The 23,845-nt window shown below is 49.8% G+C and overlaps 1 protein-coding gene across 5 annotated transcripts; it reads right to left on the bottom strand.

The window, feature by feature from the left end:
* Positions 1 to 1,127: 1,127 nt before the first annotated feature.
* Positions 1,128 to 17,132, bottom strand: scarb1 (scavenger receptor class B, member 1). Of its 5 annotated transcripts, none has more exons than XM_086187054.1 (14): positions 16,941 to 17,132; positions 12,456 to 12,616; positions 10,168 to 10,309; positions 9,892 to 10,095; positions 9,497 to 9,592; positions 9,281 to 9,396; positions 9,040 to 9,206; positions 8,621 to 8,739; positions 5,076 to 5,149; positions 4,859 to 4,910; positions 4,602 to 4,748; positions 4,050 to 4,100; positions 2,785 to 2,857; positions 1,128 to 1,894 (listed from the first exon to the last, which is right to left on the bottom strand). In XM_086187054.1, the coding sequence occupies exons 1-14, from the start codon at positions 17,058 to 17,060 to the stop codon at positions 1,887 to 1,889; spliced, it is 1,530 nt and encodes a 509-aa protein (XP_086043180.1). In that variant the 5' UTR covers positions 17,061 to 17,132; the 3' UTR covers positions 1,128 to 1,886. The 5 variants fall into 5 exon arrangements, with proteins under 5 accessions (XP_086043180.1, XP_086043179.1, XP_086043184.1 ...); XM_086187053.1 differs by lacking the exon at positions 16,941 to 17,132 and adding an exon at positions 14,984 to 15,302; XM_086187058.1 differs by lacking the exon at positions 4,050 to 4,100.
* Positions 17,133 to 23,845: the final 6,713 nt, after the last annotated feature.

The raw sequence follows: 23,845 nt of genomic DNA, 5'->3' as shown, positions 1-23,845 counted from the left end.
TAAACACCAGACTGGTGGATGGTGGAGGTTCAGTTCTATATCAGATCCACCAGTAAACACCAGACCGGTGGATGGTGGAGGTTCAGTTCTACATCAGATCCACTAGTAACACCAGACTGGTGGATGGTGGAGGTTCAGGTCTACATCAGATCCACCAGTAACACCAGACCGGTGGATGGTGGAGTCTTAAAAACCTGGGTTGCTAACAAGAGTCTGGAGGAGCCTACAGAGGTCCTGGAGGTCATTAAAGGTCATCAGGGGAAACAGAAGAAGCCTGAAGCTCAGTGGTGGTGACCTTGAAGTCATGTGACCCTGGTGTAGCTCCTTCATATGCTAACATTAGCTTAGCACTGCTAACCGTAGCATCCAGGCTTCCAGCATCATCAGAGGGTTCATTAGTGAAGATGATCTTGATCAGTGGTTCCCAAACTATGGCCCACGGGCCGGATACGGCCCTCCTCCACATTTGGCCCGGCCCCCTGAACAATACCAGGACGCATTTTGATTTTTTTTTCCATATATGTGTTTGTATTTGATAATAAAATTGATAGCTGGCTATGAACTATTTTCATTATTAACTATTTAGATGTGTTCACACCAAACGCAACGCGAATTTTCACGTCACTTTATTCGCACAAATTTGATCGCTGGATCAATGAGTTCATATTCCTGAATAAAGCGACGCGAAAATTCACATTGTCGTTTGGTGTGAACTCAGTCAGCCTCTATTCCATACACGCGTAGAGCGTGACATCCTAGTCCACCCTCCTGCAGTCCGTGCTCCTATCTGGCAGCCCCTGAAAAAACCCTGGACCCGAACCCAGAGAGGGTTATTAGGTGGTGTGGCTCTCTGGAAAACAAGACATTTTTACCTTGAGGCACCCCTGCGATCGCCACACTTTCTCTGTTCCAAACTGCCCCCTCAGAGAAGGGGAAAGTTATGTGGCCCTCACAGGAAAAAGTTTGGGGACCCCTGATCTTGATGAACTAAACCTGGAAGATCATCAACTTTTGTTCACCAGAGCTGATGGTGGTTGGTGATGGTTGGGAACTGGAACACTCAGTTATTATGTAGCTATTGGGAATCCGGAGCTCCCCCTCAGAAACAAATCACACGCTTGTTCTTAGACGTTCCAACATATTTATTACTTCCATGTTTGTCTTCAATCACAACACGCGACAAAGACGCATCACAGCGTGGTCGCATCCACTTCATCAAATATATTCACACACATACATTCATATCGTTTCAAACGTATAAAAAAAGACAAGTAAATCTGTTCTGCGGGACTGTCAGGAGTGTTTGACATCAGAACTCTGTTGGTGCACATGACATACAAGGACCTGGGTGTTACGGAAATGTTTCCCCTTTGAAGGCACGTGGGCAGGAAGAGTTTAACCCTGGCAGCTCGTCTGCCTCCTCGCCAGTCCCCTGCTGTTGACTCAGAACAGTAACAGCAACCTCTGCAGGAACTGTCCTCGTCTGTTCCCGACGCAGCCAGGAAACGAGTGTTTCTGATGGTTGCCGGGCAGAGTTCAGGCTCTTAGGTAGCTTTTTGTTTTTGGAGCTTCGGCGGCTCTGCAGAGACAAACAGTCTCAACCCGCCAGCCTCGACACGTTCAGCAACGCTCAGCTGAGAGTTTCATCGACTTTACAGTATCAGGAAACGTGGCGTTAAAATAATAAACACCTGGAGACGTGTTTCAGTGCAACATCCTGGGATGAAGGCGGCAGAGACACCAGCAGAGTGGGTCTATAATATATGGATACACACACATTTATATGTGCGTGCGTGCGTGTGTGTGCGTGCGTGCTTCAGTCCATTTCATCTTGTAGGAGCAGGTCGTTCTCCTCGCTCGAGGCACTCCCGTTTCCAGCGTCACATTTATTTCTCTGTCAGGGCCAAAAGAAAGAAAATGTTACCAGCAGAGCAGAAGGTTGAGACTTGAAGCTGGAGGCCGCGTCCCCCCACCGACCTGCATGTCCATGTTTCTCAGACTCCTCATGTACTTCAGATTCTAAACTCAGGCACATTTAGTGTGCCCCCCGGTGGCTGATGCCAGTACCGAGTCTACAGAGTTCAAGTCTGTGTCCGCGTTTGTTTTTCTGATAGAAGAGCGGACGAGAGCACGAGGACCAGGCTGCAGGAGGTGTCACGCAGCTGGCGTGCCTCAACACACCGCCATTCTGCTGTAGGAGGAGATATACTGTAAACCAATCCAACAGGGCGACCTCATCAGGTAGTTGCTACTAGCTAGCTAGCTTGGAGTTTTGTTTTGAAAACAGCAGCAGGCAAAAGGTAGAAGGGGCGGAGCATACTAACCAGCACAGAAACTAGACTGTTTCCATGGCAACAATATCTTAAACCAAGCAGTCTCAGATCTTTCTTCTGGATAAATAAATATGAACAGAGTGGCAACAAACCCAATGGAGCAGGTCATAAAGTACATGATCCTAACCAACAGTTCCTGCGAAAACAACATGTTACAATTCACACATTTCACTGAAGCGCTTGAAACGATATAAACCCCCTCAAAGTAATACTTCACTTAGAAGCATTTTCCTTCCAAGTACTCACTAGTAGGAGTCTTGAAGTCACCAAGATCCCCCCCCCCCCCATCACGTCTTAGGGACTCCAGGATGCAGGAAGAACCAGCCACGTGTGTTTAGCTTGAAGCTAACGGAGAATCTGGGAGCTCAAGACCCCATTAGTGAGAAGCATCACTTTAAGAAAGACTTATTGTGAAGGGTGAAGGAGGGAGGGTGTGTGTGCCGGCCCCTACCTGAATTGTTCATGATGCATTTCTCCTGCGTTTCGTGGCCGAGAGATGCTTTTACAGTGTGTTTATCAGAGGCCTAGAAGACGATCACAGTGTCTCACTCAGACAGTTGTCAACATGAACACAAGCAAGGGACGCTCGGCTGAAGCGGCGACAGACGAAGAGTGTGAGGCGGTGATGCAGCGAGTGGATGCTGCCAGTTACAGAGTCGGCCATGCAGCTCACGGAGAGGACGTGCGATTGGTTGACTCCGCCTTCCTGATTTTTCTCGAGAGGAAAGAACTTCCATCTGACGATCTAAAAACTCAATTAGAATTTACCTCCCCCCTCCCAAAACGACCCGTTACCTGACTCCTGTTGTCAGCCTGGATTGAAATCACATGACTCCTTCACTCGTAATCAAGCAAGCCAGAGGACAGAAACGCTCAGCAGCTGGAAATATTGCTGACTTTATCCAGAGGAAAGACGAGAGCGTTCCCAGATGTTAATAGAGAGCAGGCAGCTACGCAAAGACTCCTCTCACTGTGAAAAACATGTCACAACAGGATCATGTGACCAAAGATGAGCCTCCTGCAGGCCCAAGTCAGCTGATCCCAGGACGGCCGTGCTGACATGGACAGGCGCTGACAGTTGAGGAGCAGAGTAGCGCTGAGGTGACGATGGCTCAGCAGTGAAGAAGTCCCTCGTCTCTTTCTGCTCGTTTTAAACTTCTGGTGAAGATGAGCAACATTCAAATGGGCTTTTTTCCTACGTTTGTGAGCGGCTTCCCAAGATCAGACCTTTGTTCGCGTATTTTTCCAGGTTTCTGCCATTCTCCTCAGTTTTTTCTTGCTGATCGTGGACTTTTAATTTTATAAAATAGTTGAAGTGAACTTGCTGGGGAAAAAAAAAAAGAGGATCAGCGCAGAACTGTATTGTTCATAAAAATGGAGGACTGATGAATCCGTCTGAGGCTCAGGCGACCAGCCTGGTCGGGAAACGCTGGCTAGAAGCGTCCGTCCGATTTTTTAAGAGTCAGCAATTGTGAAAATGAAATAGATGTGAACAATAATGTAAGTAATGAAAAGACTCTCGTCAAGTGTGACAGCGGCGGAAGGAAACTGGAGATGAGAGAACCTATCAGCTCTCAGAATTTGGAGGACATGACCGAAGGACCATTTTAGCACTGATTGGCTTCAGATTGACTTGAAAGATCAAGCACAAAAATCACGAGGATTGAGATTAGAATTTAGATCAGACTGAGACGGGAACGTGGCGGTCTTACACACCCCGGGGTTCTCCACCACGGCGGAGGGCAGCGCAGCCGTCGTGTGAGACGTCTGCAGACACAAGACAACTCATCATCCATCATGACGTTAGAGAACCGTGCAGGAACGGTGCTCTCACTGAAACATCCGCCCATCAACAGTTGCTACCTTCAGCCTCATAGTTTTGCTACATGCGGTGCTGTGCTGTGGGTGTGATGACGCGTACAAGCTAATGACATTAGCACGCTAGCGTCTCGTCTCCTGAAGCTGACAGGTCCGGAAACTATGGTTTATTCAGTTTGGAATGAAAAACCATCTCTGAAGCTCACTTGGTGTCTCATGAGCTCATCTAGGCCAGCAGTTGCTCCTCAGATCAAATCATAATGCTAAGCTAACATGCTACTGTACACTACAACGTAGATTTTTGGCGTTTAGGAAGACAATGGAAGGCCTCCATAGTCTGGTCTGCTGTGGTTCTGGGTTAGTGAAGGAACCTGTTAATGGAGCCACATGCTGCATGCAGTTAACAACATGCCAACACGCCGCCACCTGCATGCGGCGAGGCAGTTTTACCTTCAGCTTGCGATGCACCAGGGTGGCGATGACTATCGTTGCGAGGCCGAGGGCAATGAAGCCATACTGCATGTACTCCATCACGGCTGGTAGAACCACCAGGTTGGTGTGGAACGTCTTGAGGATGGGCCCATCGATATACCCACTCTGAGGACAAAATCATGTCAAGATCTTCAGACGTTGGAACATGCAAGTGTGAAAACAACGGACCGAAAATTGGACAAACGTGAGAACTCGAGGGCACTGTGGACTCTCACCTCCTCAAACCAGATCATGGGCATCAGCATCTCAGCCAGACTTCCAGTTTCTCTACAAGGACAAGAGCGCTCATCTTTAGTCTCCAAGGTTACAGACATGACGCAGGAAAGACAGGAAACCTTGACAAGCCTTTCATTGTGGACGGTGAAAACATTTGAGGACAATGCAGGACAGATCTTAACAGCATGGAAACAGTTAAGGGAATAAGATCCTTACGTAATTCCTGCCACTTGCTTTACATAAAGGTTGAGCTGCAGACGGATGGACACATTCAGAGGGACACCGGTTTGCTGGAGACACACAAAAAGACCGTCAAAACACACAGGAAGACAATAAAAAGGTTATTATCCACTTTTAAGGGGGACAATTGCGCCCTGACCAGGCCAGACCTTCATCCAGCTATAAAAACATGTTCCCATGTCATCAAACGCAGGAAACAGAAGACGGACATCCTCCTGCGTGACACTGTTTTTTTCCTGGGACCTCCTTTAACTGGTTAGTTTTACAGAACCGCAACACAAACACGATGTCATCAATCTGCCACGGCAGGAAAACGAGGAGCACGGTGAGACTGCGTCAACAATGCTGACGGACCGACGGACCTTGAGAACCTCTGGTGGTTTGACGTGCACAATCCGAGACCCGAGTGTTCATCTCTGGCTGGACGAGGGTGTCATCATACCTTGGGGTTTAGCGTGCTGATGCCGTCTTGTCCTAAAGAGTTCAGGGGCTGTTCCTCACGTACGCGCTGGAACAGAGTTCAACTTGTGACGCGAGGATGATGGAGCAAGAGAAACAGTAACAGGAACACCAAGTTCTTACTATTCATCCTGGAGAGGACATGAATGTGTTGACCAAATGTCAGCGGATCACCGTCCAACTGGAGCCTGGAGAGTCCCGGAGGGCCCCAAGGCTTCCAGGGGCCCTCAGCCAGAAAACCAGAGTCAGAGCCAGAGTCTTCACTGCGATTCTAGAGCTTATGAATGTTTCAGAGGCATTACAAAAGAATCTGACCCCGTTCCCCCTCTGGTTCATGCCGACTACTATCAGTGTGGCCTTCAGCCCTCAACTCACTGGGGAAGAAGGAGATAACAAGACAGTAAAACTAAGTCACTGAGCTAAAACCGATTTACCAGACAAAAAACATAACTGGCTAATCAGCTGCGCCGTCAGTCTCCGTTAGCTTCAAGCTAACGCAATTCTCAAAAAAGCATAAAATATATGGCAACTGGACTAACCTCGTGTGAGTAGAAGACGTTTCGCCTCTCATCCAAGAGGCTTCTTCAGTTCTGAGCTAACGCAACGTGGCCGGCGCTCTCTGCCTCTGTGAGCTCCAGCCTCCAGTCAGTGAGTATTTGAGGGGGAAAGTGTTGATTTAATACTCAAACCAGTCCGAGTTATGGATCCTGTTTACTTAGCAGGTTCCACAACGCGCGACGTGAGCTAAGAGAACAGGACGTTCCACCTCATGTAAATACAGAGCACAGAGGGAGGTTAGCTTAGCTGCTAACAACATTTCAGAGTAAGACTCTGAAGCAGCTCTGATAAGACCTAAATAGCAATAAAGCATGGCTGATTTTATTTTGAAGGCCAGAGCACTGGAAGTGGTTTGCAGGTTAGTGATCCTGGCCTGATGAGTCAGACGACAAGAGAGATTTCCAATTTCTTTTTTTTTCACTGTCAACATGAGAGCGAGTTGGGATGTTAATTAGTCCACATACTCTCTTAACTATACATTCTACGTCACTGCTGGAACTCCGTCAGGTCCGCAGTGTCCCGGCGGGTCATCTTAGGCCGGGCACTGGATGTTCGCTGCCATCCAGAACAATCGCGGCATCGTGTACGTCAAACACAGGAGAGGATTATTTGTTCGAAGAGCAGGAACAACGTATGGAGCATCCCCTCGACGCCCATTCAAGCTTCCTCAGACTTTTGCCCTTCAACGACATAAATAGAGCGCTTTGATGTTTGCTGAGCTCTGGCGAGCGGGAGGCGGAAACAACCACTTACTGGTGGAACCTTCAGGAAATTAAGGGTGAAGAGCTGCAGGGCCAGAAGAAGCAGTAAAACAAGAATAACGTCAAAATACGCCACGTAAGTCAAACTCTCAAAAGTAAAAGCACCGCAAACACTCAAAACTATGGAGAGGAAAAGTGCATTAATGAATATCCAAGCGCGCTCGCGTTTCGCTCGTACGTCCACGTCTGAACATGTGGCTCTGATAAAAGCTTCATATCGAGGGAGGAAGCGCCTCATCCCGGATTAACACCAGGAATGCAGCCGAAAACATGACATGTGTGCGACAGAACAGGAGAACATGTTTACCACGAGCTCGCCAGCTCCTATAAGCGTTATTAAAGGTTCCTAGCCAGCCAGCTGTTTCAGGTCAGGTGACCACAGAGCTGGTAACCACCAAAGCTTCACGGTGTGGACCTGAGAGCCATGCAGAGGTGAATCTGCATTCCATATTAGAGCTCCACATCAATGCTGCATCACTCGCTGGAAATACTGGGATATAACAAACAGGAAGAGCAGCAGGTTTCAACACAGCGGGGACGCTCCTCATCGAGGGATCAGGCGATCGATGCATTGATTGGTGGCTGAGGAGACACACGTGCATCCCATCGTCTCTACACTCTCCTATCAGACGGCACCTCTCATCTTTACACCTACAGACCCGATCCTTCAGTCTGCGCCCAACCGCTCATGCCTGGATGATTGACAGCTGTTGTGAGCAACATCCAGGACCGTGAACGTTACCTTGATATTTTCCCAGGTGAAAAAGTTACTGTTCTCTGGTCAGTTTATCCAAACAACGCTTATTTACAAATTTGGTCCTCCCAGAGAACCGGTCGGGGTTCTAGTGCCAACACAGAAATGCCGTGTAGGTGTGAGGGAGGTGAGTGGCGACCGGTAGAGCAGAGACGGACCGCCGCATCACAACAGCACTGCCCTCACTCAGACACCGCTACGGCTAACTAGCTGGTGGCTAAGTCCTGGACGAGAGCGGACCATCATACTATAGTAACTATAAACGCAGTTGGTAAACAAGATTCTGTCAACAAAAATCCAAGTGTGTGTTTGTAGGGTGATGACACTTCTTGATCAGAGCTCTCATAACTGCGCCGTAATCAAAGCAGAAGTCAGATAATGTTTATTGCAACCATTTACACAAACAGCGGTGATAACAGTCAAACAGCCCAATTTCCAATTAGCTTATCTGATGGCGTTGCGTAAGGACCTGCCGAGAGGTTACTCCAGAATCCGGTTATTGCACAACGTTGCGCTGGTATGGATTCGTCCTCCACAAACCTGCAACAATCCTGATGCAGCTGAGCCATAAAACCAGCAGTAGGTCAACACACACACACACACACACACACACACACACTCCTAAGGACATGGAGGATTTGAACCTTCATTCTTGGATAAACAGAGTGTCATTCCTCCAAGTGTTTAAAATCGAGAGTCTCCATGGAAACGCCGCCCTCTAATTCTCATACTCCTGCATCTGAGGGTCAACTATGAAGGTCACATGACCATTTTCTAACATGTCTACGAAAAGATTCAAAACTTGACCATAACCCTCAAGACAAAGTCCACGTCTGATATGCTATCAGCGCACATCGGCCCAATAGGACCACACGGGACCTCCGGCATGCTCGCCAAAACAAAACACACAGATACGACGCCACGATCGGGGCTTTGACCACTGACACATAGAGCAGGTAGACAGATGTGTGTGTGTGTGTGAGACTCACAGGGTGAATGTCGATGAAGAGGCCATGCTCGTCCTCGTTGGGACTGAGACCGTGAACGTAGTCCAGCAGCACTGGATCAGCATTATAGAAGTGAGGATGAGAGATGAAGACCGGAGAGTCTGGGGAGGAAGAGGACGGTCGCGACAGGAAGCACTCAGGTGGATGATGGCCAGGACAAATATGAAGCAGTCGTGAAATAAGCCGTCTGATTATGACGCAACTACACTCCGTGATGGTGCTCTTGCACCTTTGAGTTGGACGCTGCGTCCATCTACGTTTTTATCTGCTGAACTGCCAGGAAGCCACCAATCCCAGCTGGCGTTCACCACCTCATTGAACATCTCCAGGTTTCGTCTGCAGTCATAGAAATGCTGTGCTTCTAACCGAGCGGCGCAGGAACCCTGGCGTGTTTGACTCACTGTGGCGGCAGCTGCTGACGTTCAACACGCCCGACTGTCTGCAGGGGCAGAAGCCTTCGTTGGGAGCGTAGTCTGTCCCGTTGGCGAAGAGGGTTTTCGGTGCCACGTATCTGAAGTAGGGGATCCCCTGCATCTCACCGGGCCGCTGGTAAACCAGCTCCATGGACCTGAAGAGAGAAAGACAGGTGAGATGGAGGGGACTCATGAAGCGACACGAGCACACAGAACGGCGAGCGCTCACCTGCAGGCGTCCGGGCTGTAGAAGGGCAAGGTGCTCTCTTTGGTCATGAAGGGCGGCCACATCTGGCCAGCGGTTCCGTTGATCATGTTACACTGAGGCGTCCTCCAGTAGCTCAGCTGGTAGCACACACACACACACACACACACACACACACACACACATCAGCAACACAACCCCTGACTACTACACAGTGCAGTCGCCACGGTGGCGGCTCACCTCTGTCAGGCCGTTCCACGAGTCGACTTTATGGACATTCCTGATGTTGTCTTTCCCGGTGAAGATGGTGAACAGGCCGGTGTCGGAGTTGTTGAACTGCATGAGGACACAGATGAAAGGTGAGCGAGTGAAAACGGACTCACACACACACACACACACACACACACACACACACAGACTGAACAGCTCAATTCCCAATACTCCGTTACTGTCACTCTACTTCTCACCATCACCCCTACGGTCCAAAGCAAGTACCTCTGCTGGACTGCACTCATCTGAGCACGACTATTGTTTCTCATCTGTGATTACAAAGAGGAAGTGGGCCAGAGTCCTGCTGCTACACCAGGACCTGATGACCCCAACTCTGCCCTACGTGCAACGCTCTCCACACCCACCTCAGCGAACAGGCCAAACTTCCCGGTGGAGGGCAGCATTCCCGGCAGGTATTTATTGAGGAAGTCCACTAATCCGCTGTCGTAGCCCCACATCAGCTCGCCAACAGTCTTGGTCAGGAAGGCCCCCTCCTTGAAGGTCTTGAAGGTGGCACTGATCATGAGTTTCACGGCGTAGGGAAGGTTCTCCATCATCACTGCAGCTCCCTGGGAACACAGACGGGTGTGAGGACTGAGGGGGAGGGGACTCTGTAGTGGGTGGAGCAAAGGATCTCTTACCAGCACCAACATGTTGGGAATGGTGACGATGTCGGACTCGTTCCCCGAAGACATGCTGGGCTCGAAGAAGTACGTCCTGTACTCGCGGTACGACACAGTGCTGTTGGGATGGAAGGTGATGTTGTCCTTCTGAATGCGTTTCCTGAAAATCAACACCACATTGGTTCAGACACCATCACTGCACTGCTGACGACTGGCGAGCAGAAGCTCCAGTGGATAGCGGAGAAATTCTACTTAGTCATGAACCTGGCAGATGAAGATGGCTATGATGTCATGACGGACGTGTCTGGGCCTGGGCCTGGTGTGAGGTCGTGTTAGTACAGGACGGCCTGTTCTCTGGGAACACGCCTGATGTCACATGAGGGTCCAGACATGTTTTCCTCATTTCTTGTTGCCAGGATACAAAAGTGCTTCCTCTGTGGTCGTCGTCTCCATGTTGCCAGTACTGTGGTACTCAAGTAGCAGTGGTGGAAAGTAACAAAGTATTTTTATTCACCTACACTGTGGCGGTATCTATACTTTACTTGAGTATTCCATTCTAGGAGTTTTTGTACTTTTACTCCACTACATTTATCTGAAGCCACCAGTTACTTTGAAGAGAAGGATTTTACACAAGAAACCTGATGGAGATGATGTACTTTTACATTCGAAAACTTCAGGAGAACACAGACGGAACAAAACGAACTTTGGAGGTCAAGGGTCGAAAACACTCCTGGTATACACAGATACCATATGGGATGTGTAGTTTTTACTTCAGTAAAATACAAGTCTACAGTTTCATTTGTCAGAAGCTTTTGTCCAAAGCCACGTTGAACACAAGCAAGCATCTGGACTGGAGGGAGAGACCTGAGTCAGCAGACAGAGCTTCAAGCTTGATTGGCTGCAGGTGCTGCCATCTAGAGGCAGACGAAGTGCCAGGTTTTGTTTCTCTTAATATAATTTAACCTCAACCAACAGTATCTTCAGTATCCACCACTGTCAGTGCTGAGTGTTCACTCAGAGCCGGTCTCAGACCTCCTGACTCGGTCCAGGAGGAGGAGGCTCAGGTTTAAGGGCCTCCTGTTCCCTGAACAGTTGAGCCTTCAAACGGCTCTTAAAGCAGGGAGGGGCTCTGAGGGTCGCATGGAGTTGGGAAGTTCATTCCACCATGAGGGAGCAACAGAGAAGAGCCAGGCTGGAGACTCAGAGCCAGGCTGGGCTGGGAGCACCAGCCGTCTGTCACAGGTGGGGTGAAGCGGCGAGAGGGCGTGTAGACCAGGATGAGGGGCTCAGGTAGGCAGGAGCCGCTCTTGTCAGTGCTTTGGAAGCCAGTGAGGAGACGTTAGCAGTGCGGTGACGCGTGCATCGCAAATCCAAGATCATATACATCCTCTCAATGGAGATGTTTACCAGAGTACTGTTATATCTGGCTAGCACTACTTTTACTTCAGTGAAGGAACTGTGTACTACTTCCACCACTGTTAAATAATGAAGTACTTCATGTGGTAATGCAGTAACATCAAAAGCAGGTTGGAGATGTTTTGTCCACTTTGGTGTTTTTCATGATTGGAAACAGGTCACGTATGATCCTATCAAGTACGTCAGAGTCTCCGGCGTGTCACGTGACCGACGGATGTCGTCCACCTGCTGCAAGAACACAGAACCGAGGTTTTCCTGAGTGACCGTCAGCACGCGCATGTCGTCTGGAAGTTGCAGGCAGAGGTGCAAGAGGAACGACCGGCGAGCTCCTTTGCTGGGAGTTCCTTTTCCTTCTCCCATCATCATTTGCAGTTGTTGCAACAGCGCCTGAGGCAGGCGAGCCGACGCGTCTGAGGAGAGTAACAAGCAGCCTAAAAGGATCCAGCTGCACTTTTTTCTTCCCTCTCGCCAAAAAGGAAAGCATATATAGGTCAACACATGCCTCACATTAAGTGTATGGGACTGTTATGCAATCATGGCTTGAGCAGCACCCCACGGGGATGCGGGGAGGTTTTCATGCATTCATTCACGGAGGGTGACCCACATTTGAAGGGCACATAGTGTTCAAACCAGAGAGCCAATCAGATGCAGTGCTGTCAGCGAGTCAGCGCTTTCTGGACACTCGCAGCACTCAGGCATGTTGACAGATGTGCAACCGGCAGGACGAGATTGAGGTTTTTGTGTCCGACTGTAGAGTCCAGACAGAGGAGGGCGAGCAGAAAGCAGAGAAGCATCTTGCAACATTTGCATTATCATAAACATGATCAGTACAAAGTTTACTGATAGTAAAGTGCAGAACAGCAGAACGAGCCGCCGGGCAGGTGGCCTACCTGTAGACGTACGGCCCTTTCTGCTCCAGCATGGGCTTCTCGCCTTTCAGGACCTCCTGCGGGTTGTGGATGTGGTAGAAGTAGACCGACATGTAGAACGGCACCGGGACGTCCTTCCACATGGTGTAGGACATCTCGTTCTTTGGGTCGATTACGGTGTTCTGATGTGAGAGACGACAATTCCACCAAAATGAAGACTGAAGGCTAAATGACCCCCCCTCCCCCCCAGTGTACTTTTACCTCTCAAGTACTCACAATTAGGAGGTTTTTCCCCCTCCTATGTTACTTCTTCATGGCTCTGGAAAAGCCAGCTACCATATTTAGCTGCTGTTAGCCGTCAATCTCTGTTAGCTTCAAGCTAACTATACGTGGCTGGATCTTCCTGCAAGCTGGGGTCACTAAGAAGTAATGGAGGAGGGAAAAACTCAAGAATCCTATCAGTGCGTACTTGGAAGGTGTCAATACACTTTGTGTGTTAACATTCCAACAATGGAGAAACGCCAAAGAAGCTGCAGCAGAGAAACAAGGTCATGTGACATCACGCTGGACCCCTGGGGTACCATCACACTCTAGAACCAAGACAAGAAGCCTTTCGGTTGTTCTTGTACTGGCAGTCTGCAGCGCCGCCGCCCGCCAGCATGAGTGTTCCACGCCGACCGGAACAGGCGGACGCTCAGAACTGGGAAACATAGCAGCGACTCTGCTGTTCCACTAAGTTACATCTCCACCGGCGCCTTGAAGCAGAACCTCTGCTGACCAGGAAGACGCCATCCCGCCGGGGGCTGATAGGTTTGACCACGCCGCCATGCTGCGATCAATCTGTTCTATCAGCAGCAATAAATCAGGGAAGCAGGGATTTATTCACTAGCTGGGATTTTTCAGTTGTGGAGTGAGTTTGAAGCAAAGCGTGGAAAAGCAAATGCGGATTAGGTCACATGACCGCGGCTCGGTGGGAGAAGACGAGCACGCCCACCTGTGGCACCAGGTTGAGACGGCGAGGCGCTGCCGTCCACACACTCGAGTGTGGGAGCGTCGATGTAAACTGATACATCGAAATACTTTGATGGAAACCCGACTACTGCGTTATGGCAAAATGTACAGAAACAACTTGTCATGGTGGCGGCAGAGAGTTGCTATTGATCCTTGGAGCCGGTGGATCAATAGTGGATCAATAGATCACCGTCTCATGTTTAGCTCTGAAAAAAGAAGTTCCCTAAAGTTCGAAAGTCATTCTGTCTCCAGAACATCGTGGAGACGTGGAACAGGAACCACTTCCTCCTGGTCGTCGTTTTCGGGGTAAAAAAAGATCCTAAAGCCAGAGTGAAGTTTGAGTCACGATTATTAAAGTAGAAAAACAAAACGGCTGGAAATTCATGACAGGCACTGATCGATGACATCATCGACATCAGATGATCACATGATGCTGCTGAACTGTCAATACTGATCAAATACTAAATATAAGAAATAACTGAACTCCCCAATTTTACATAGATACATACTTATACTTCCTCCAAAAGCAGTTCTGGAACTGGAAATAGCTGTAACATGACCAGAGTGGCAGTACTGAATAGTCGTCGTAGTAGTAGTCATCGTAATAGTAGTAGTAGTCATAGTAGTAGTCGTAGTAAAAGTTGAATTCTATGATTCATCAGCGGCTTGTGTGTCAGAACTTCCATGAATCTGCCAACCACCAGCTGAGTTCTGGTCCGGTTCGTTTGCGAACGCTACGACCGCCATCCTCCTCCACAGTGGCGTCACGGTGGCTCTGGGATCACCAATGTCTTGCCTATTGATCTGTTATTGATTGGCTGGAGTGACTAACGTGATATGAATCGACTCTGACGAGAGAGAAAATCATGAAAATGGGACATCAAAGAAGACGAGCCTCTTATTGGGCTTGAACGCCCTTCCGTCAAACTCCAGGACCTCCTGATATTTGCAGCCTTGGCGTCCAGAGTCCTGGAGTACTGAGCGCCACAGGCGAAGACCTGAACTACCAGGTCACTGGGAGCGTTCTGCATGAACGTGGCGAAACTAGAAATATTTCACATAAGTTCCAAGTAAGTGAGGAGCTGAGTAAAGTTCCATGATCCCATCTGGACCAGGACCCCAAGCTGGACCAGGACCCCGGGCTGGACCAGGACCCCGGGCTGAGGCTAAAGAGGCCGGTACCGTCGCCCTCGTCTATCGTTTGCAGCTACGACCACAGCAGCTTTTCCTTTTACTGGGTGTGAATGTGATCAGCGAGTTCTGATCCCGACCCGCTTGAGTCCAGTCAGAGCAGCAGAGTTTGCTGGTTGGCTCCAGCTGATGATTGACAGCTCCTCCAGCTCCCAAGGCTGAGTTCAGGGAGTACTTCAATACTGCAATACTGATGCAAATGTGCTGAAGTACACTGAACAGTACAACACGTCACTCACGGTCGCAGGTTAAAACAACTCGCTGTTTATTTCATTCAGTTCCTCCTGATCACTTATCGATGAGGTCACGTGTCCCTCTGAGGGACTCGTGAAGAGACGTCGACTCACCTTCACGATCTGGTCGTCGATGATCAGTGGACCCACAAAGGCCAGAACCGTCCCGAACGACACCGTCAGCACACCTGCCACGATGAAGCCGATGGCCACTTTGGATTTATTGATTGCCATAATTTCTGATCACCGGCTAACTACTGATCGAACCAGCTAGTTTAGCTGTAGCAGCTACAGGGGTCAAGCGAGCAGCTAGTCGCGCTCTACGCCTCCGTCTCAGCAGGGGACACCGACCGGCCGAGCCTCAGGTACCGTCCGGACAGCCGCCTGAACCTGACCGATATAGTCTGACCTGCTTCTGTTGTCCCTGCCATTTATACCCGGCTGGCACCGCCCCCTCCGCGCCGAGGATTGTGGGACGTGTAGTCCCCGGCCGGTCCAAACTTGGCATTTGTCTTTGACTGATGAGTTGAATTCGTGCGGTTTGTTTCTCGACGGTCTCTGACGTCGGCCCACACGTGACAGAGTTCGCCCCTCAGAGAACAGCTGAAGACGGACAACAGGCCGGATCCTTCCGCAAAGGGCCGTCAAACGTTTCCCAGGAAAGGCAAACTTTTCAGTGAGAAATAACAATTTAAAAAAAATCTTTAAAAAAAATGCTTGAATTTTATTTTTCTGAAATAAGAAAGAAATGAAGTGAAATTTTCAACCAGAGACTGAAACCATTTGACAGAAGACGTCTTGAAGATTTTGCAAAATTGTTTAATTGAAATTAATTTAAATTGATAAAAGCTGAATAATAAATGAAAAATAAAAAAAGCACTAGACATCCACAGATCAAAACATGGAAGCCACACAGGTTCCTCAGGAGGAACGGCGCAGGGCTGGCACGTTCCTCCTGAGGAACCCTCAGTTTTACTGAACCTGTCTGAGAGGTGAGGCTGAAGGACAAACCTGCCAGTGGTTCTAATGTTCCAGCTGACTGGGGTATCTGTCCCACATTCACGGGCCTGTGAATATCAGACCCCACCCAGCACCGCCCCCCAGCCCACCAGACCCCCACCCACCAGACCCCCAGCCCACCAGACCCCCACCCACCACCGCCCCCCAGCCCACCGCCCCCCAGCCCACCAGACCCCCACCCACCACCGCCCCCCAGCCCACCACCACCCCCCAGCCCACCGCCCCCCAGCCCACCAGACCCCCACTACCCTCCCCACTCAGATGATTTCTGCCTGGTTCTCTTGGATCTGAATCAGTGGCATTACAACCTGGGCAAGAACCAAATTCTACCAGCTTGAATTTCATCACACAAAATGGAGGAACGGAGCCGGGAAGGAACCCAGGAATGCTGGAAATTAGGGAGCAGACGCAGTCCCTAAAACCCCTGACCCCAGACCCTCAGTCCCTAAAACCCCTGACCCCAGACCCTCAGTCCCTACAACCCCTGACCCCAGACCCTCAGTCCCTACAACCCCTGACCCCAGACCCTCAGTCCCTACAACCCCTGACCCCAGACCCTCAGTCCCTACAACCCCTGACCCCAGACCCTCAGTCCCTACAACCCCTGACCCCAGACCCTCAGTCCCTACAACCACTTACCCCAGACAGTCAGACCTGAGCTCTGCTCCTTGTTGCTATAGTAACTGAAGTCAGATGAATCTGAGATTTCGTTCTTCTTTCCTGCCGCCAGCCAGGAGCCTGGCACGTCCCTTCAGGGGCGCCATAAATCAGGGAGAGTTCTTGTTTTTGCCTCTTCACATGTGACCATGAACACAATGGAGGGTCAAAGGTGGGCGAGTGGCCCGGCGGAGGTCGGAGCTGTCTGGGTCCAGTTTATGTGTCATCGTTTTGAATGTCTTTTATCTGTTTTGAGGGTTTGTTAATGATGGGGCGGCTGAATAAAACGTACAACACAAAAACCAAATATGTTTTGAGGGGACAAGCAGTCGCTCCCACACACATCAGAAATTTATGACGTTGAATGAGAAACCAAAGCACTGGCAAGACTCACCTTCGTAATCTGGTCGTTCATGATCGCCGGACCCACAAAGAGCAGGATTCCTCCGAAGACCACCGTCAGGACCCCCGTGACCAGGAAGCCTATCGCGACTTTGGATTTATTGACGGCCATAGTTGCTGGTACTGATCTGATTCTATATAACCGCAGTCGAACAGATGTTCTAAAGTCCCGCCATGAACCCAGGGGAACACCGAGGAAGCTGCTGGTGGGCCAGTCGGTGGCTTTTATAGTCTACAGACCACACCCCTCCTAGAGCGGCTGAGGAGGGACACCAGCCCCCCCTCAGCTCCTCCCACAAGCCACTCTCAGCAGACGTCCACTGAGGGTTCAGATGGGGGTCCTTGGCCCTGCAGGGGTCCCTGAGACGTCCCAGTGTCCTCAGCGGGTTTAGCAACACTCTTACTGCAGCTTTATTAGCCACAGATGTCTCAAGACGTGCATCACTGGTCGGACCTTTACATCGTGAGACCATGCAGCTGGAACCTCGGGGTTGAAGAACAATTCATGCGTTTTCTAACTATCAGAGTGTGGTTTTTACTCTTTTTTTTTAAATTTCCTGCAAATAATTAAAAATAGTTTCTTGTACATTTTTTTCATGGTCTTTTTCTCACATTCTTTGAAATCAAGATTATTAAAAGATTTTTAAAAAAGCTAATTAACAAAAGACAGAGAAGCAGCACCGTGGGTTCCAGAAACCTGCCTCACCTCCACCTTTCCAGCCAAAACTTGGAGAAACTTTGGCTTCAGTTTTTTGCCATTTTGTTGAAATCGAGTTCCCTGTTTTCTGGGAAAGACAGTGAATTAGCGGAAATAAAAAAATAAGACGTTAAAATTAAACTCATATTTACTCCACTCTAATTAGTCTAAACCCTCAAATGTGCCGGTCATTTCCTTTTCTCTGATTTTAAAGGGGGGCCGGTGGTCTGGTGGGGGTCTGGCTCATGTTTTGTATGTAGACGTAATCTAGACGGAGTTAACTGGAAAAAAAAGGTGAAAAGCAAATGTTTAATAACTAAAATGTCAAAATAAAAAAGGCATTCAGATATTGGTTTTCTGTGCAGTTTATCAATAAAATGATCAGAACAGAATAGAATAACAGAACCGCGTTCCACCAGGTGGAGGCCCGGTGGAGCAGTGGTCCTCCCTGTGGCCCCCAGCAAGAAGGTTGTGGGTGGAGCAGTGGTCCTCCCTGTGGCCCCCCAGCAAGAAGGTTGTGGGTGGAGCAGTGGTCCTCCCTGTGGCCCCCCAGCAAGAAGGTTGTGGGTGGAGCAGTGGTCCTCCCTGTGGCCCCCAGCAAGAAGGTTGTGGGTGGAGCAGTGGTCCTCACTGTGGCCCCCAGCAAGAAGGTTGTGGGTGGAGCAGTGGTCCTCCCTGTGGCCCCCCATCAAGAAGGTTGTGGGTGGAGCCCCGGCTGCAGCACGGGGTCTTTCTGTGTGAGTCTCCATGTTCTCCCTGTTCCTGCTGGGTTCTCTCTGGTACTCCAGCTTCCTCCACAGTCCAAAGACATCAAGAGGGGACCAGGTTAATCCAGACTCTAAAGGATGGATGGATGGATGGATGGATGGATGGATGGATGAGTGGATGGATGAGTGGATGGACGAGTGGATGGATGGATGAGTGGATGGATGATGGATGGATGGATGGATGGATGAGTGGATGGATGAGTGGATGGACGAGTGGATGGATGGATGAGTGGATGGATGATGGATGGATGGATGGATGGATGGATGAGTGGATGGATGAGTGGATGGATGATGGATGGATGGATGGATGGACGAGTGGATGGATGAGTGGATGGATGGACGAGTGGATGGATGAGTGGATGGATGGATGAGTGGATGGACGAGTGGATGGATGGATGAGTGGATGGACGAGTGGATGGATGGATGATGGATGGATGGATGGATGGATGGATGAGTGGATGGATGGATGAGTGGATGGATGGATGAGTGGATGGATGATGGATGGATGGATGAGTGGATGGATGGATGAGTGGATGGATGAGTGGATGGATGGATGAGTGGATGGATGATGGATGGATGGATGAGTGGATGGATGGATGAGTGGATAGATGAGTGGATGGATGGATGAGTGGATGGATGAGTGGATGGATGGATGAGTGGATGGATGGATGAGTGGATGATGAGTGGATGGATGGATGGATGAGTGGATGGATGAGTGGATGGATGGATGGATGAGTGGATGGATGGATGAGTGGATGGATGAGTGGATGGATGGATGAGTGGATGGATGGATGAGTGGATGGATGAGTGGATGGATGGATGAGTGGATGGATGAGTGGATGGACGAGTGGATGGATGGATGAGTGGATGGATGATGGATGGATGGATGGATGGATGAGTGGATGGATGAGTGGATGGACGAGTGGATGGATGGATGAGTGGATGGATGATGGATGGATGGATGGATGGATGGATGGATGGATGAGTGGATGGATGATGGATGGATGAGTGGATGGATGGATGAGTGGATGGATGATGGATGGATGAGTGGATGGATGGGTGGATGGATGGATGAGTGGATGGATGGATGAGTGGATGGATGAGTGGATGGATGGATGAGTGGATGGATGGATGAGTGGATGGATGAGTGGATGGATGGATGAGTGGATGGATGGATGAGTGGATGGATGAGTGGATGGATGGATGAGTGGATGGATGAGTGGATGGATGGATGAGTGGATGGATGGATGAGTGGATGGATGAATGGATGGATGGATGAGTGGATGGATGAGTGGATGGATGGATGAGTGGATGGATGGATGAGTGGATGGATGAGTGGATGGATGGATGAGTGGATGGATGAGTGGATGGATGGACGAGTGGATGGATGAGTGGATGGATGGATGAGTGGATGGACGAGTGGATGGATGGATGAGTGGATGGACGAGTGGATGGATGGATGATGGATGGATGGATGGATGGATGGATGAGTGGATGGATGGATGAGTGGATGGATGGATGAGTGGATGGATGATGGATGGATGGATGAGTGGATGGATGGATGAGTGGATGGATGAGTGGATGGATGGATGAGTGGATGGATGATGGATGGATGGATGAGTGGATGGATGGATGAGTGGATAGATGAGTGGATGGATGGATGAGTGGATGGATGAGTGGATGGATGGATGAGTGGATGGATGGATGAGTGGATGATGAGTGGATGGATGGATGGATGAGTGGATGGATGAGTGGATGGATGGATGGATGAGTGGATGGATGGATGAGTGGATGGATGAGTGGATGGATGGATGAGTGGATGGATGGATGAGTGGATGGATGAGTGGATGGATGGATGAGTGGATGGATGAGTGGATGGACGAGTGGATGGATGGATGAGTGGATGGATGATGGATGGATGGATGGATGGATGAGTGGATGGATGAGTGGATGGACGAGTGGATGGATGGATGAGTGGATGGATGATGGATGGATGGATGGATGGATGGATGGATGGATGAGTGGATGGATGATGGATGGATGAGTGGATGGATGGATGAGTGGATGGATGATGGATGGATGAGTGGATGGATGGGTGGATGGATGGATGAGTGGATGGATGGATGAGTGGATGGATGAGTGGATGGATGGATGAGTGGATGGATGGATGAGTGGATGGATGAGTGGATGGATGGATGAGTGGATGGATGGATGAGTGGATGGATGAGTGGATGGATGGATGAGTGGATGGATGAGTGGATGGATGGATGAGTGGATGGATGGATGAGTGGATGGATGAATGGATGGATGGATGAGTGGATGGATGAGTGGATGGATGGATGAGTGGATGGATGGATGAGTGGATGGATGAGTGGATGGATGGATGAGTGGATGGATGGATGAGTGGATGGATGAGTGGATGGATGGATGAGTGGATGGATGAGTGGATGGATGGATGAGTGGATGGATGAGTGGATGGATGGATGAGTGGATGGATGAGTGGATGGATGGATGAGTGGATGGATGAGTGGATGGATGGATGAGTGGATGGATGGATGAGTGGATGTTCCACCAGGTTTCTGCGACATGGTCCGAGAGTCTGGTGTCACGCTGCAGCGATGGTCTGAAGGTGCTGACCCCTTGTGTCATGCTGAGGTGTTCGGACACTGCTCCAGTGACTGGACTGGTAGAGGTGGGACAGCAGCCCCCTCTAGAACCCTGCCAGAGAACCTCCTTCACCTTGTCACCAGTCGGGTTTCCATCCATGTACTTATAATGCATGTAAACTTTTTTTCAAAAGTTGATGGAAACAGAGTTACGAACACAAGTCATACGTGAGCTTTAGCACAGAGAACAAACATTGAGAATTGACGGAACTTCATTTCCTGACTTGGCCACACCCACTTTCCCTGCCAGGACGACTGGCCAGGATGTGACAACTGACACTTAGTGAATAAACACGCTGAGAGGAAGTCAGCAGTTCTCTCGTGCCAAGTGGTCAGAAAGTGAGTTGTTGCACAACTGAGTCACACTCGTCGTTGTCAGATGACACGATTTAATTTAGGTGCATTAAAGCATGACTCCCTCCCTCCCTCCCTCTCCTTCCCTGTCTCCCTCCCTCACTCTCCTTCCCTGTCTCCCTCTCTCCCTCTCTCCCTCTCCTTCCCTGTCTCCCTCTCTCCCTCCCTCCCTCCCTTGTCTCCCTCTCTCCCTCCCTGCCTGTCCTTGCCTGTCTCCCTGGGTTGAGCTGTGTTATCTCTTCCACCAGGAGAGTCCCTGGAGTTCCAGCTCAGAGAGCGCGGTCACACCCTCTGTTCTCCTTTCTCGTGCTGACCTGTCAGACCATCATCTAAGCTGAGATGTTTCGCCTGCTGAGTTTAGGAAACATGGAGGAAACTGAGCTGTGAGCAGTTATCAAGGATCTGCCTATCACGGCGAGACATCGGTGCCATCAGGAGGCAAAGTCTGGGCAGGTAACAGAAGGTTTCAGGTTTCAAACTGGGACTCTTAGGTTTCAGAGGTGAGTTTGAGGTTTATTTGGCGAATGTTCCATCAACTTGCTGACTGAGCCAGTGTGACATCACTCGTTGGTCCCTCGTCTCCTGCCTCGAGTTGCTCAATAGAGCAGTTTGCCTGCGAGGCAGCAGCTCTGCAGGTTCGGTGGTGAAAGGTTCCATTTTAGCCCAAACTGAAGTGAGGAGCTTGGACGCACAAACAAGGACAAAAAAGCTGACAGAAAACTGAGAAGAAATTTCTGCATAAAAAGAACAGACGTTCAGGAAGGGCAGCGACCCGGGTCACTGGTCAGGGCCCCTGGGCCGGGGGTCCGGTGGGCGGGGAGGTGGATGAGGGTGTGGCCTGGTTGCTGTACGAGCACCTGTCAGGTGAAACGACCTGGCTGACGACTCCACGTGAGACGGAGATGATGGGTTATGCTGCTCGCCAGAGCGGCACATGGGCGGACAACTGGGAGAAGAAAAGGGGGGAAAAGACACAAAAAAGATTCAGAAAAGAGATTAAAAACGTCAGTCTTAGCGAAGGGCTAGGGGTTAAAGGTCAGGGGACGGCTTTTCTGTACCGGGTTGTGAACGTGTTACTTACTGCCACAATCCAGCACCATGGCGAAAGTCGCCTCGTTCATCTGAAAGGGACTAGCACGTGTTAGCTGGGGGGGGGTCAAGCCGCTGTGCCGCAGCCTAGAACAGTCCAGCAGGGTAGAACTCTAACAGACCTTGATGTCACGCTGCAGCTGCCAGTCATGTGATCAAACCAGGAAATGGCCATGACGCCCTCTCCTGAGCGGTACAACCCCTCCCTGAGGAACGCCAGTGCAAATGCCTGCTTGGTTCACCATCCTCTGTGCCGACTCCAGCAACTGCAGTTTGAGAATCTTGGGCTTCCCTTGTCAGCCCCCAGCAGACCGCGCGGCGCCAACGTGACCTCAGGAAGCAGTCCGCCATTCACACGCCGCCATGAGGGGACTTGAGCTGCTGACTTGCTGGACTCTCATGGCCTCCGTGTCATTTGATTTAAAGATTTCTGGTCTTTTTAACATTTCACGTTGAGATTTTTCGTTGTCGCGGCTAAGTACCTCCGTGTTCTGTGTGGATGAACATGTGGTTATGCTGAAAGGTCAATCCACGAAACACACACTCTTCCTGTCCTGTCACACACTTCCTGTACATAAAGTGTCTCGTGTTGTTCCGTGAGAGGATTAAATAATCTTGCCAAATGAGGCTCATGAATGGAAGTGGATCAGGCTCGGGGAAACAACAGCAGCATTACTATCTTTGACCGCTGATATTTAAGGCCCCACATATCTTTATTCATGGATTTGGTGAATTTGGGCGATGAAGAGGTTCTCTCTTCTTGAGCACACACATGATCCGTCCTTGCGTATGAAGGGACGCCAAGCCACAGAGCCACGGCCCACCACAGCTCCTCATCTGACTCCCCTGTGAAATCTCCCGTCCTCAAACCGTTTTAGGTTTCAAAAGCAGGACTTGTACTTCTCTGCCATCGCAAACTGAGCTGAGAGTCTCCTCACATGCTGTCCCCTCTAACTGCTGATGTTGGCATTAAACGAAAGAGGAACTTGAACACATCACCACTGCATCATGTGCCCTTGACGTATATTTTCGTCTGAGAGGAATGTATTTACCTTTTACTCTCGTCTCCAGGTCATTTTCTGTCACATTGCTGAACACAGGACATTCATTTGTTCTTCTGTCTGAATGTGGAATAAAATCAGGAACATTTTGCATCTTTGGAACTTAAAATCTCCTGGCATTTACAAATGTTGGCGCCTGTTTGGGACTTTCAGATGGGTTTTATTGACTGTTTGCCTCTGATCAGTGTCTCCCAGCATCTCTGCCTTTTGAGCCCATAAAATCACACACTTCAGTCCTTGTGTTGTCTCTTCGCAGTTGGAAC

The sequence above is a fragment of the Aulostomus chinensis genome, chromosome 19 (genome assembly GCF_037954235.1).
Source record: "Aulostomus chinensis isolate RoL2024-O1b breed Wild chromosome 19, RoL_Achi_v1.0, whole genome shotgun sequence".
NCBI lineage: Eukaryota > Metazoa > Chordata > Actinopteri > Syngnathiformes > Aulostomidae > Aulostomus > Aulostomus chinensis.
The sequence above is the reverse complement of the archived record's forward strand: the minus strand, read 5'-3'. Positions and strand labels throughout refer to the sequence as shown.